The sequence below is a fragment of the Ranitomeya imitator genome, chromosome 4, assembly GCF_032444005.1.
Source record: "Ranitomeya imitator isolate aRanImi1 chromosome 4, aRanImi1.pri, whole genome shotgun sequence".
Lineage (NCBI taxonomy): Eukaryota > Metazoa > Chordata > Amphibia > Anura > Dendrobatidae > Ranitomeya > Ranitomeya imitator.
Window position 1 is genome coordinate 56,948,758 of NC_091285.1, and position 13,853 is coordinate 56,962,610.

The window sequence follows — 13,853 nt, forward strand, 5'->3', positions numbered from 1 at the left end:
TTTAGGGTTTTGTGTAGACCGCAAAGTTATCTTTCCTATCCTCGTTCTGTCTAGAATATCGGGCCTCACTTTGCTGAATCTATTTCATCCCTACGTTTGTCTTTTCATCTTACTCACAGTCATTATATGTGGGGGGCTGCCTTTTCCTTTGGGGTATTTCTCTGAGGCAAGGTAGGCTTATTTTTCTATCTTCAGGCTAGTTAGTGTCTCAGGCTGTGCCGAGTTGCATAGGTAGCGTTAGGCGCAATCCACGGCTGCCTCTAGTTGTGTTTGGAGAGGATCAGGGATTGCGGTCTGCAGAGTTCCCACGTCTCAGAGCTCGTTCTATTATTTTGGGTTATTGTCAGATCACTGTATGTGCTCTGACCTCCATGTCCATTGTGATACTGAATTGCCTTTCATAACAGTACAGGAAGCCAAAAGTACTAATGATTCTCAATAGAGGGAAAAAAGAAGTTCTGAGACCATTTTTTTTTCTTGGCTTTGTGTTTTGTCTTTTTTTTCCCCTAGACATTTGGGTGGTTCAGTGCACAGGTGTAGCGATGGACATTAGAAGTCTGTCTTCATTTGTGGATCAGCTCTCGGCAAGAGTACAAAAGATTCAAGACACTATTGATCAGAAATCTATGTTAGAACCAAGAATTCCTATTCCTGATTTGTTTTTTGGAGATAGAACTAAGTTTCTGAGTTTCAAAAATAATTGTAAGTTATTTCTGGCCTTGAAACCTCGTTCCTCTGGTGATCCAGTTCAACAGGTTTTGATTATTATTTCTTTTTTGCGCGGCGACCCTCAGGACTGGGCATTTTCTCTTGCGCCAGGAGATCCTGCATTGAGTAATATCAATGCGTTTTTCCTGGCGCTCGGATTGCTGTACGATGAGCCTAATTCAGTGGATCAGGCAGAAAAGAATTTGCTGGCTCTTTGTCAGGGTCAGGATGAGATAGAGGTATATTGCCAGAAATTTAGAAAATGGTCAGTGCTCACTCAATGGAATGAATCTGCGCTGGCAGCTATGTTCAGAAAGGGTCTCTCTGAAGCCCTTAAGGATGTTATGGTGGGATTTCCTATGCCTGCTCGTTTGAATGAGTCTATATCTTTGGCTATTCAGATCGGTCGACGCTTGCGTGAGCGTAAATCTGTGCACCATTTGGCGGTATTACCTGAGCTTAAACCTGAGCCTATGCAGTGCGATAGGACTTTGACCAGAGTTGAACGGCAAGAACACAGACGTCTGAATGGGCTGTGTTTCTACTGTGGTGATTCCATTCATGCTATCTCTGATTGTCCTAAGCGCACTAAGCGGTTCGCTAGGTCTGCCACCATTGGTACGGTACAGTCAAAATTTCTTCTGTCCGTTACCTTGATCTGCTCTTTGTCATCATATTCTGTCATGGCGTTTGTGGATTCAGGCGCTGCTCTGAATTTGATGGACTTGGAATATGCTAAGCGTTGTGGGTTTTTCTTGGAGCCCTTGCAGTGTCCTATTCCATTGAGAGGTATTGATGCTACGCCTTTGGCCAAGAATAAGCCTCAATACTGGACCCAGCTGAGCATGTGCATGGCTCCTGCACATCAGGAGGATATTCGCTTTCTGGTGTTGCATAATCTGCATGATGTGGTCGTGTTGGGGTTGCCATGGCTACAAGCCCATAATCCAGTATTGGATTGGAAATCCATGTCGGTGTCCAGCTGGGGTTGTCAGGGGGTACATGGTGATGTTCCATTTTTGTCAATTTCGTCATCCACCCCTTCTGAGGTTCCAGAGTTCTTGTCTGATTACCGGGATGTATTTGATGAGCCCAAGTCCGATGCCCTACCTCCGCATAGGGATTATGATTGTGCTATCAATTTGATTCCTGGTGGTAAATTCCCAAAGGGTCGACTGTTTAATTTGTCCGTGCCTGAGCACACCGCTATGCGCAGTTATGTGAAGGAATCCCTGGAGAAGGGGCATATTCGCCCGTCATCGTCGCCATTAGGAGCAGGGTTCTTTTTTGTAGCCAAAAAGGATGGTTCGCTGAGACCTTGTATAGATTATCGCCTTCTTAGTAAGATCACTGTTAAATTTCAGTACCCCTTGCCTTTGTTATCTGATTTGTTTGCTCGGATTAAGGGGGCTAGTTGGTTCACCAAGATTGATCTTCGTGGTGCGTATAATCTGGTGCGAATCAGGCGAGGCGATGAATGGAAAACTGCATTTAATACGCCCGAGGGCCATTTTGAGTATCTAGTGATGCCATTCGGACTTGCCAATGCTCCATCAGTGTTTCAGTCCTTTATGCATGACATCTTCCGAGAGTACCTGGATAAATTCCTGATTGTGTACTTGGATGACATTTTGATCTTCTCGGATGATTGGGAGTCTCATGTGAAACAGGTCAGAACGGTTTTTCAGGTCCTGCGTGCTAACTCTTTGTTTGTGAAGGGATCAAAGTGTCTCTTTGGTGTGCAGAAGGTTTCATTTTTGGGGTTCATCTTTTCCCCTTCTACTATCGAGATGGATCCTGTTAAGGTCCAAGCCATCCATGATTGGACTCAGCCGACATCTCTGAAAAGTCTGCAAAAGTTCCTGGGCTTTGCTAATTTTTATCGTCGCTTCATCTGCAATTTTTCTAGTATTGCCAAACCATTGACCGATTTGACCAAGAAGGGTGCTGATTTGGTCAATTGGTCTTCTGCTGCTGTGGAAGCTTTTCAAGAGTTGAAGCGTCGTTTTTCTTCTGCCCCTGTGTTGTGTCAACCTGATGTTTCTCTTCCGTTCCAGGTCGAGGTTGATGCTTCTGAGATTGGAGCAGGGGCTGTTTTGTCGCAGAGAGGTTCTGATTGTTCAGTGATGAAACCATGCGCTTTTTTTTCCAGGAAGTTTTCGGCTGCTGAGCGGAATTATGATGTGGGCAACCGAGAGTTGCTGGCCATGAAGTGGGCATTCGAGGAGTGGCGTCATTGGCTTGAAGGAGCTAAGCATCGCATGGTGGTATTGACTGATCATAAGAACCTGACTCATCTCGAGTCTGCTAAGCGTTTGAATCCTAGACAGGCTCGTTGGTCGCTGTTTTTTGCCCGTTTTGACTTTGTGATTTCGTACCTTCTGGGCTCTAAAAATGTGAAGGAAGATGCTCTGTCTAGGAGTTTTGTGCCCGACTCTCCGGGTTTATCTGAGCCGGCGGGTATCCTCAAGGAAGGAGTAATTGTGTCTGCCATCTCCCCTGATTTGCGGCGGGTGCTGCAAAAATTTCAGGCTAATAAACCTGATCGTTGTCCAGCGGAGAAACTGTTTGTCCCGGATAGGTGGACAAATAAAGTGATCTCTGAGGTTCATTGTTCGGTGTTGGCTGGTCATCCTGGAATCTTTGGTACCAGAGAGTTAGTGGCTAGATCCTTTTGGTGGCCGTCTCTGTCGCGGGATGTGCGTTCTTTTGTGCAGTCCTGTGGGATTTGTGCTCGGGCTAAGCCCTGCTGTTCTCGTGCCAGTGGGTTGCTTTTGCCCTTGCCGGTCCCAAAGAGACCTTAGACACACATCTCTATGGATTTTATCTCAGATCTTCCCGTCTCTCAAAAGATGTCAGTCATTTGGGTGGTCTGTGATCGCTTTTCTAAGATGGTCCATCTGGTACCCTTGTCCAAGTTGCCTTCCTCCTCTGATTTGGTGCCATTGTTCTTCCAGCATGTGGTTCGTTTGCATGGCATTCCAGGGAATATCGTTTCTGACAGAGGTTCCCAGTTTGTTTCGAGGTTTTGGCGAGCCTTTTGTGGTAGGATGGGCATTGACTTGTCTTTTTCCTCGGCTTTTCATCCTCAGACTAATGGCCAGACCGAACGAACCAATCAGACCTTGGAAACCTATCTGAGATGCTTTGTTTGTGCCGATCAGGATGACTGGGTGTCCTTTTTGCCTTTGGCTGAGTTCGCCCTTAATAATCGGGCCAGCTCGGCTACCTTGGTTTCGCCATTTTTCTGCAATTCTGGGTTCCATCCTCGTTTCTCTTCAGGACAGGTTGAGTCTTCGGACTGTCCTGGTGTGGATACTGTGGTAGACAGGTTGCAACAGATTTGGACTCATGTAGTGGACAATTTGACCTTGTCCCAGGAGAAGGCTCAACGTTTTGCTAATCGCAGACGCCGTGTGGGTCCCCGACTTCGTGTTGGGGATCTGGTTTGGTTATCTTCTCGTCATATTCCTATGAAGGTTTCCTCTCCGAAGTTTAAACCTCGTTTCATTGGTCGTTATAGGATTTCTGAGGCTATTAATCCTGTGTCTTTTCGTCTGACCCTCCCTGATTCTTTTTTCATACATAACGTCTTCCATAGGTCATTGTTGCGGAGATACGTGGCACCTATGGTTCCATCTGTTGACCCTCCTGACCCGGTTTTGGTGGAGGGGGAATTGGAGTATATTGTGGAGAAGATTTTGGATTCTCGTGTTTCAAGACGGAAACTCCAGTATCTGGTTAAATGGAAGGGTTATGCTCAGGAGAATAATTCCTGGGTTTTTGCCTCTGATGTCCATGCTCCCGATCTTGTTCGTACCTTTCATGTGGCTCATCCTGGTCGGCCTGGGGGCTCTGGTGAGGGTTCGGTGACCCCTCCTCAAGGGGGGGTACTGTTGTGAATTCTGTGGCAGAGCTCCCTCCTGTGGTCACAAGTGGTACTTCGGCTGATTCTCTCTGGGAGCTTCCGTTTGTGGAGGAAACTGGTACTGCTGCTTCTGAGTTTCCTCCCTCAGGTGATCTGGTGAGGTCGTTAGGTGCTTCTCTACTTAACCCCACCTAATGCTTTGATTCATGCTTCCTGTCAATGTTCCAGTGTTGGACTTGTGTTTCTCTGGATCATTCCTGTGGCCTGCTGCTCTGCATAGCTAAGTGCTTCTTTGCTATTTGTTGCTATTTTTTCTGTCCAGCTTGTCTATTTGTTTTGCTGGAAGCTCTGGGACGCAAAGGGTGTACCTCCGTGCCGTTAGTTCGGTACGGAGGGTCTTTTTGCCCCTTTGCGTGGTTTTCTTTAGGGTTTTGTGTAGACCGCAAAGTTATCTTTCCTATCCTCGTTCTGTCTAGAATATCGGGCCTCACTTTGCTGAATCTATTTCATCCCTACGTTTGTCTTTTCATCTTACTCACAGTCATTATATGTGGGGGGCTGCCTTTTCCTTTGGGGTATTTCTCTGAGGCAAGGTAGGCTTATTTTTCTATCTTCAGGCTAGTTAGTTTCTCAGGCTGTGCCGAGTTGCATAGGTAGCGTTAGGCGCAATCCACGGCTGCCTCTAGTTGTGTTTGGAGAGGATCAGGGATTGCGGTCTGCAGAGTTCCCACGTCTCAGAGCTCGTTCTATTATTTTGGGTTATTGTCAGATCACTGTATGTGCTCTGACCTCCATGTCCATTGTGATACTGAATTGCCTTTCATAACAGCCAGCTACTCACTCTCATACCTGCATCATCTTGTTCAAGCTTTTTACACAGCATTGATGTTTTGGAATGTCAGTGCAGAGTAAAGTGTGGACTGCCTGGACTTCTTCTAGTTTATGGGCAGTTCATAATTAGTTTAATTATACCAACAACTTCCTTACTTAGTTAAAACTGAACATTGTTCACCTTATCTCAAATGTTCATCAAGCAACGTAAAACAAAATTTACAAAGAAAGTAATCTTTTTTTTGTCAAACATTGCTGATGACTTCTATAAAGTTTTCACTCAACATACTGAAGGGTATCATTTGATGCACAAAAAAATTATTTTAAAGGTTTAAATAAAAAAATTAATTTAATTAAATTAGATTGTTTATTTTTCTGTTTACATTGTAAATGTGCCCTAGATAAGTTCTGATAAAATTATAAATTGTTAAAAAAAAAATTAAATAATACATTAAACATTTATATACATCTGGCATAAATTGCTAAATATGTTGAGCTTTGCTGTGTTCATAAGGAGATTTTTTTACTTTTCTGTCAATGATTAAGGTATAGATAGCAATAATATCATGGTCTACCCAAATTGTAATGGAACCGTAACAGAAAACATTATGTCAGAATGAATTCTCTCAGGTTTTGTTAGGACCTGTTATAAATCAGTTGTAGAAGATGCTATGGTTCTATTAAGAATATAATTGATAAATCTTACGTGTGATTTTTTTTATTAAGACTTTTTATAGTCTGTATAGGAGCAAAAGTAAAAAGTAGATAAAATAAAAAAGAATAAGATACAAATAAAGAACATAAAAATATACCTTCCATGCCAACATAAACTGTAACTATAGCTGGCCTATTGAGTCAAGACTATACATATTATTTATCAAAGCTACCTAAACAAATTAGGTAATCTAGATACTTTTTTATTCTAGTGGGCATTTATAAATGCAAAGAATAAAGAATATATAGAGTACTGCGCAAAATTATTAAGCAGGTTTGTAAAAAAAGTTACAAAGTAAGAATGCTTTAATACATATATGTGAATAAGTTACTTTAAAGGGAACCTGTCAGCCCTAAAATCGAAGATGAGCTAAGCCCACAGGCATCAGGGGCTTATCTACAGCATTCTGGAATGCTGTAGATAAGCTTCCGATGTATCCTGAAAGATGAGAAAAAGAGGTTATATTATACTCACCCAGGGGCGGTCCCGCTGCAGTCCGGTCAGATTGGCATTGCGGTCTAGTCCGGGGCCTCACATCTTCTTACAATGACATCCTCTTCTTGTCTTCATGCTGTGGCAAAGTACTGCAGTGCGCAGGCGTCGGGCCTCTCTGACCTTTCCCGGCGCCTGAGCACTGCAGTGCTTTGCTCTGCCCCCAACAGGGCAGACAAAGTACGCCTGTGCCAGAAACACAGCGCAAAGGCAAGAAGAGGACGTGATCGTAAGAAGATGGGAGGCCCCGGAACAGGCCGGCAAGGCCCATCGGATCGGATTGCCCTCCAGGTGAGTATAATCTAACCTCTTTTTCTCATCTGTCAGGATACATCGGGGGCTTATCTACAGCATTACAGAATGCTGTAGATAAGCCCCTGATGCTGGTGGGCTTAGCTCATCTTCGATTTTAGCAAAATGAAAGTGAGCGAACAAAAAAGAAATCTTAATCAAATCAATATTTGGCGCGACCACCTTTTGACTTCAAAACAACATCAATTCTCCTAGGTAAACGAGGTAGAGTTTTTGAAAGAACTTGTCAAGGAGGTTGTTGCAAACATCTTGGAGAACTAACCACAGATCTTCTGTGTATGTAGACTTGCGCAGATCCTTTTAATATCTTCATTTAAGTTCTCACAAACTCAATGGTGTTGAGATCAAGACTGTGTGGGTGCTGTATCGTCACTTCTAGTACTCGTTTTGCTTTACACTGAAGTTAATAATTATATTGGCTGTATGTCTGGGTCTTTGTCCTGATGCAGAGTAAATTTAGAGCCAATCAAACACCTCTTTGATGTTATTGCATGATGGATAAATTCTCCAACTCCATTTTCTGAAACGTAGTCCCAAACTTGCAAGTAACCTTCACTTGCATCATTGTTCCCTACATAAACTCATTATTGTACAATGACAAGCCATTTTCCAATCAAACAGCCTTCAGTGATAGTCAAATATTTCAAGTTTTGACTTATCAGTCCAAAGCACCTGCTGCTATTTTTCCGCATCCCAGTTTCTATGTTTTCATGGATAGTTGAGTCGCTTGGCCTTGTATCCATTTCAAATGTATGGCATTTCAGCCACAATTCTTCTAAGAAGACCACTTCTGGCCAGTAGATGAGTGTAGCTGTGTCTCATTGGCTGCTGTCAGTTCTGAGCTGATTGCCCTGCTGGGCTTCTTCCAATTTAGAAGAGAAATATGCAGGAAGTGTCATTCATGTATTTTCCCTCTACTAACCTACCCAATATTGCAATTGTCTTGGGTGGCTCTATCACTGATCTAAGACTAACATCCTCCATGATCTGAACCTCCCACTTCCGTTTCCAAGACTTCTCTCGCGCTGCATCAGTTTTCTGGAATGCAATACCTCCAGTCAATCTGATTAATACCTAGCCCCCACATTTTTAAGATTGCTTTAAAACACTTCTCTTGACATAGGCTTATAGCCTCACGTCACTAATTTAATTCTTCCCTGTTCCCTCTTTCTAAATTTTCCTCAGATCTAATCCCTCCTGTTCATCTGTCTCTGCATTTTCCATGCACCCAATGGCACTTGGTAACTGCACTTAGACAAATTTTGGCTGATGACCGGATTATGCAGCTTATTAGAAATGCCCCATTTATTATAATGATGACTGGACCATACTTGACAAGCACTTTTTGTCTATTGTGCCCCCCTATTTCATTGTAGATTGTAAGCTTGTGACCTTCACTGCTCCTGTAACTGTAGAACTGTTACTCAGTAATATCTTTGTTATCTGTACATGTCAATGATTAATTGTAAATCGCAGCGTAATATGTTGGCGCTACAGAAATAAAATTATTATCGGCTGCACTAAATTTGATTGGCCAACCAATGGATGGATGGTCTAGATTATTGCCAATATCTTTATGCTTCTTCAAAAGAACTTCACAGCATATCTCAAAACCTTTAACTGCTTTGAAATCTTTCCTGGGAGATACTTTGATGATGCAGTATAACTGCCTTGTGTCTTATTGCTTTGCTGTGCTTAGTTTTGTTATGGTGTATGACTTGTGACATCTGTCTTCCACAGCACCATCTTTGTAGCAGAGTTTGCCTGTTCCTCACCCAGGTTTAAACATCCTGCACAGCTCATAGCTCTTTCTGTTTCAGTTAATGAATGTGTTTCAATCTGCATTTAAAAATGATGATCATTATCAACCTTTTTGGTAAAATTGGTTACTCGCACACCTGACAAATTCTCTCACTTTCGGTAAGTTACCTAGAAGAATTAATCCTGATGTGAAGTCAAAGTGTGGTGGTCCATCAAAATATTGACTGATTTAATTTATATTTTGTTAATTCACTTTGCATTTTGATTTGACAAAAATAAATTATTAACCTTTCTTTTTTTAAGAATTCTTTGCAGTACTCTGATTTCAATAAATATATTGTAATACTTCCTTTCCCCTGTGGTGGCAATGTAGGGGGATTAAACACTTGTTACTAACTTCCACGACACACTACAGCTCATTCTTAGGTGTTTCATGACCATTTAAAGGGCAACCAATAAAAAACTAGGGGGATTAAACCCTTGCTACTAACTTCCACCACACACTACAGCTCATTCTTAGGTGTTTCATGACCATTTACAAGGCAACCAATAAAAAAACTAGGGAGATTAAACCCTTGCTACTAACTTCCACCACACACTACAGCTCATTCTTAGGTGTTTCATGACCATTTACAAGGCAACCAATAAAAAAACTAGGGAGATTAAACCCTTGCTACTAACTTTCACCACACACTACAGCTCATTCTTAGGTGTTTCATGACCATTTACAAGGCAACCAATAAATAAACTAGGGAGATTAAACCCTTGCTACTAACTTTCACCACACACTACAGCTCATTCTTAGGTGTTTCATGACCATTTACAAGGCAACCAATAAAAAACTAGTCCCCTCTAATTACAGAACTGGAAGCTAGTAACCAATAGAAAAAATACAATAAATCGCTAATTACTATTTTTTTTTCAAATACTAAAGCGTGAAGCCGTAGTGCTTTTAAAACCATTTCACATCTACACCAATAGCTATAATAGCCCTTATTAATTTAATTTGTCCAATAATAAATGAAAAACGGAATATGAAGCAGTCTGAGGATTAAGTAGTCTTACCTTTGCTGATAGACCGGTCATGAATCCAGGCTGATGATGGTTTCTGTCAGTATCTAATGCTTGAGTTACACTTGGAGTGAAGAAAATCAAGTCATTTTTGGGTGAAATCCCATTCATACAGTATTTGTACTGACGCTGCATGGAATAGGTCCAGCTTCTAGCAATAGATCCCATATTGTGCTGCCTCAGGTCATCTATTTCCTGAGTGCACTGTTGCCAACGTATGAACGTATATATAATAAGAGTAACTAAGAAAATCCCTGATATCAAGCAGATCGCTATTATTAAGTATGTATTGGCATTTGTAAAATCCTCATTTTTCAATCCTTTTTGGTTTTGCTCAGCAATAATTTCTTGCATTTTTTCAGATAGTACAATTGTCATTGTCACCGTTATCGACATTGCTGGTTCCCCATGGTCTTTTATAACAATAATTAGCTTGTATTCATCCTGGTTGACCTCAAGAAGAGGACGAATGACACTTATGTCTCCACTATGACGTCCAATTCCAAATGGGATTCGCTCAGCTGAGTCATTAAACTCAAAGGAGAGCCAAGCATTATAACCCGAATCCGCGTCTGTTGCTCTTATTTTACTCACCACGGTTCCTATTTTTGCTGATCTAGGGACAATCTCCGCAGCCTCCGAGTCAAAGTTTAAAGATGTTGTGTATAGACTTGGGGCGTTGTCATTGATGTCAATTATAAAGATACTCAAGGTCAAATTACCAGTCAGTGGCGGGAATCCAGCATCCGTCGCTCTAACTTTACATTGAAAATAACTGATTTGTTCTTGATCAAAGGAAACCAAAGCGAAGAGTTTTCCATTTTCCGGGTTTATCGAGAGGTAGGAGATAATTGGGATTCCATCTATGGTACTTTCGATAAGAGAATATGTTATAAATGAATTCTGGTCTTGGTCACCATCAGTGGCGGAAACTGTGTAGACAAGAGATCCTGGTGGGTTATTTTCTGTGATAAAAATAGTGTCCGAATGTTGATTAAAAGTTGGCGCATTGTCATTAACGTCACTGATTTCCACCAGAAGTGTCTCAGATGTGGATAGGGTGGGTACACCCTCATCATTTGCAGTAATTTCAATGTGGTACATGTTGATAGCTTCACGATCCAGAGGTCCATTCACTATTAGTGAGTAGTATTCTCGGAGGGAAAGTTTTAATTTGAATGGGACATTTTCAGTTATTTGACAATTCACTTTCCCATTGGAGCCTGAATCTTGATCTTGTATTCTTATAATTGCCACCGTTGTCCCCATTGGGGAATCTTCTGGAACCGGTAAAGACAGAGACGTCACTGTCATCTCAGGTGGGTTGTCATTGACGTCTATTACGTTGACCAACACTTTACAGTGCCCAGCCATTGGATATTGACCTCTATCAAAGGCATCAATACGGATATCGTAGTGACTGTTTTGCTCAAAATCCACTTCTCCGGCCACTTTGATCTCCCCAGAAATCCCATCTAGATCAAACAGTGACTTAATAAATGGAGGTACCTGGTTACTAAACTCATAAACAACTTCTCCATTTTCTCCGAGATCTGCATCAGTAGCGTTCAGCTTCACAACAACCGTTCCCTTCTGGGCATTTTCCAACAGATATGTTTCATAGACCGACTGGGAAAAAGTTGGTGCGTTATCATTGACATCTTGGACAGATATGATAAGTTGAGTTGTACCACTTAATTTTGGCTTGCCGCCATCGAAGGCGGTTAGTGTTAAATTGAACAGAGGTTCTTTCTCTCTATCAAGGGATTTCTTCAGAACGACATCAAGCGATTCACTTTGATGCTTGTCTTTTTGTATTTCTAACGAAAAGTAAGAATTTGGGCTTAGATCGTAGGTTTTAACAGAATTAATGCCTATGTCATCATCCACAGCGCCCTCTAGTGGAAACCTAGTTCCGACTACTCTTGATTCTGGTAATGCAATGTTATAGTGTCTAGCTGAAAACAAAGGGGAATTATCATTAATATCTTCAATTTCTACATCTACATGATATATTTGGACAGGTTTATCCACAATTATTTCAAGATGAAGCACACAGACCAGAATCTTTTGGCAGATTTCTTCTCTATCTATGATATTGTTGACAAATAAAATGCCATTTTGGAGATTTACCTGAAAATAGTCCTTCTCATCTCTGGAGACAATCCGTAGCATTCTGGAATTAATCTCCCAGATCTCTAGACCAAGATCTTGTGCTATCCTTCCCACAAAGGTGCCGTGTTTGGATTCTTCAGGGATCAAGTAGTGAAGCTGACAGCAAACCAGATCCAAGACCATCTGCAGCAAAAATGCACCTCTGAATGAAGTCACCGCACAGCCAAACCAGGAGAAGGAGGAAATCTCCATTGCAGGGAAGATGATCAGGTCTCCAGTTTCATTAATGTTCCCATGCACTACTTGATTCTTTTTTTCCGTCTTAAAATACATGAAGAACAGCAGCCATTACATCTCCTAGTACACACAGGGAGCTTATTTACGCCACCGGCTGGGAAAAATGGAGCTATACTGACACCCGGTGTACAAGATGAGAATGACAACCTATATAATCAGATGACAAAATGTTGCTTTTTTATCTAAACTTATTGGGGGATTTTTACAGATATTATTTCACAAACAAGAAAAAAAGTTTTTTTTAAGGCTATTTGGCATTTTTTAATATCAGTTTAAATTTTTTAAGAAGTCAAATATAACCTTAATAAATGGAGGATGATTTTACATTGCACCAATAGAAAAACAGATGTAAAGACGCTTTTTTTATTGAAATAATAAAAAATAAACCATGATCATAATAGAACTGTTTTAATAATATATTACACTATTAATATGCTAAATGACATTCTCTAACCTCACATCTTTTTTTTTCTCTTTCAGCACAATAAAACCCACGAGCAGATCTAGAACATGAACTGCTGCAAAATGAAGCGAGATAATATTTAGAAGCAACTGCAATAGTTAATATTGAATTTAGTATCATCTAATGGGATATCAAGCAGGAAGATCATTGACAATGATTCTAGCCAGGGGCGGACAAATCATGGGTGCAAAGGAGGCTCAAGAGATAAAGGGTCCTAAGAGATAAAGGGGGCCACGCTGCATCCAAACCAGGTGGAATTCTACAATATGATGGTGTACTGCACTTTAAAGGGCCCATATATTGTTCTTGCACAGGGGCCCACTACTGTTTATGTCCGCCCCTGAATCTAGCAGCAAAATAGCAATGTATTCAAAGGAAAAGAAAATCTGAATTAATTGAGCAGATGATTTTGTCATATAAGCGTCAGCATAGTTTTTTCTAACACTTTTCTTTGATACATAACATGTACAGTACAGAGCAAAAGTTTGGACACACCTTCTCATTTAAAGATTTTTCTGTATTTTCATGACTATGAAAATCGTGCATTCGCACTGAAGGCATCAAAACAATGAATTAACACATGTGGAATTATATACTTAACAAAAAAGTGTGAAGCAACTGAAAATATGTCTTATATTCTCGGTTCTTCAAGAGAATGCCAAGAGTGTGCAAAGCAGTCATCAAAGCAAAAGGTGGCTACTTTGAAGAACCTGGAATACAAGATATAATTTCAGTTGTTTCACACTTTTTTGTTAAGTATATAATTCCACATGTGTTAATTCATAGTTTTGATGCCTTCGGTGTGAATGTACAATTTTCATAGTCATGAAAATACAGAAAAATCTTTAAATGAGAAGGTGTGTCCAAACTTTTGGTCTGTACTGGATACAATGTGTCAGTACCTGGAATTATAAAAAAACATGTAATTAGTTCAAACATTATATATATATATATATATATATATATATATATATATATATACAGTTAGGTCCATATATATTTGGACAGAGACAACATTTTTCTAATTTTGGTTATAGACATTACCACAATGAATTTTAAACAAAATAATTCAGATGCAGTTGAAGTTCAGACTTTCAGCTTTCATTTGAGGGTATCCACATTAAAATTGGATGAAGGGTTTAGGAGTTTCAGCTCCTTAACATGTGCCACCCTGTTTTTAAAGGGACCAAAAGTAATTGGACAATTGACTCCAAGGCTAT

The 13,853-nt window shown here is 40.8% G+C and overlaps 1 protein-coding gene across 1 annotated transcript in view; it reads right to left on the bottom strand.

The window, feature by feature from the left end:
* The window catches only part of LOC138675465 (protocadherin alpha-C2-like), a 502,001-nt gene extending 489,766 nt beyond the window's left edge, over positions 1-12,235 (bottom strand). Inside the window, exon 1 of the mRNA XM_069763738.1 lies at positions 9,753-12,235. Coding sequence (XP_069619839.1) covers positions 9,753-12,206 — 2,454 coding nt within the window. The 5' untranslated portion in view covers positions 12,207-12,235. The remainder of the gene's footprint in view (positions 1-9,752) is intronic.
* Positions 12,236-13,853: the final 1,618 nt, after the last annotated feature.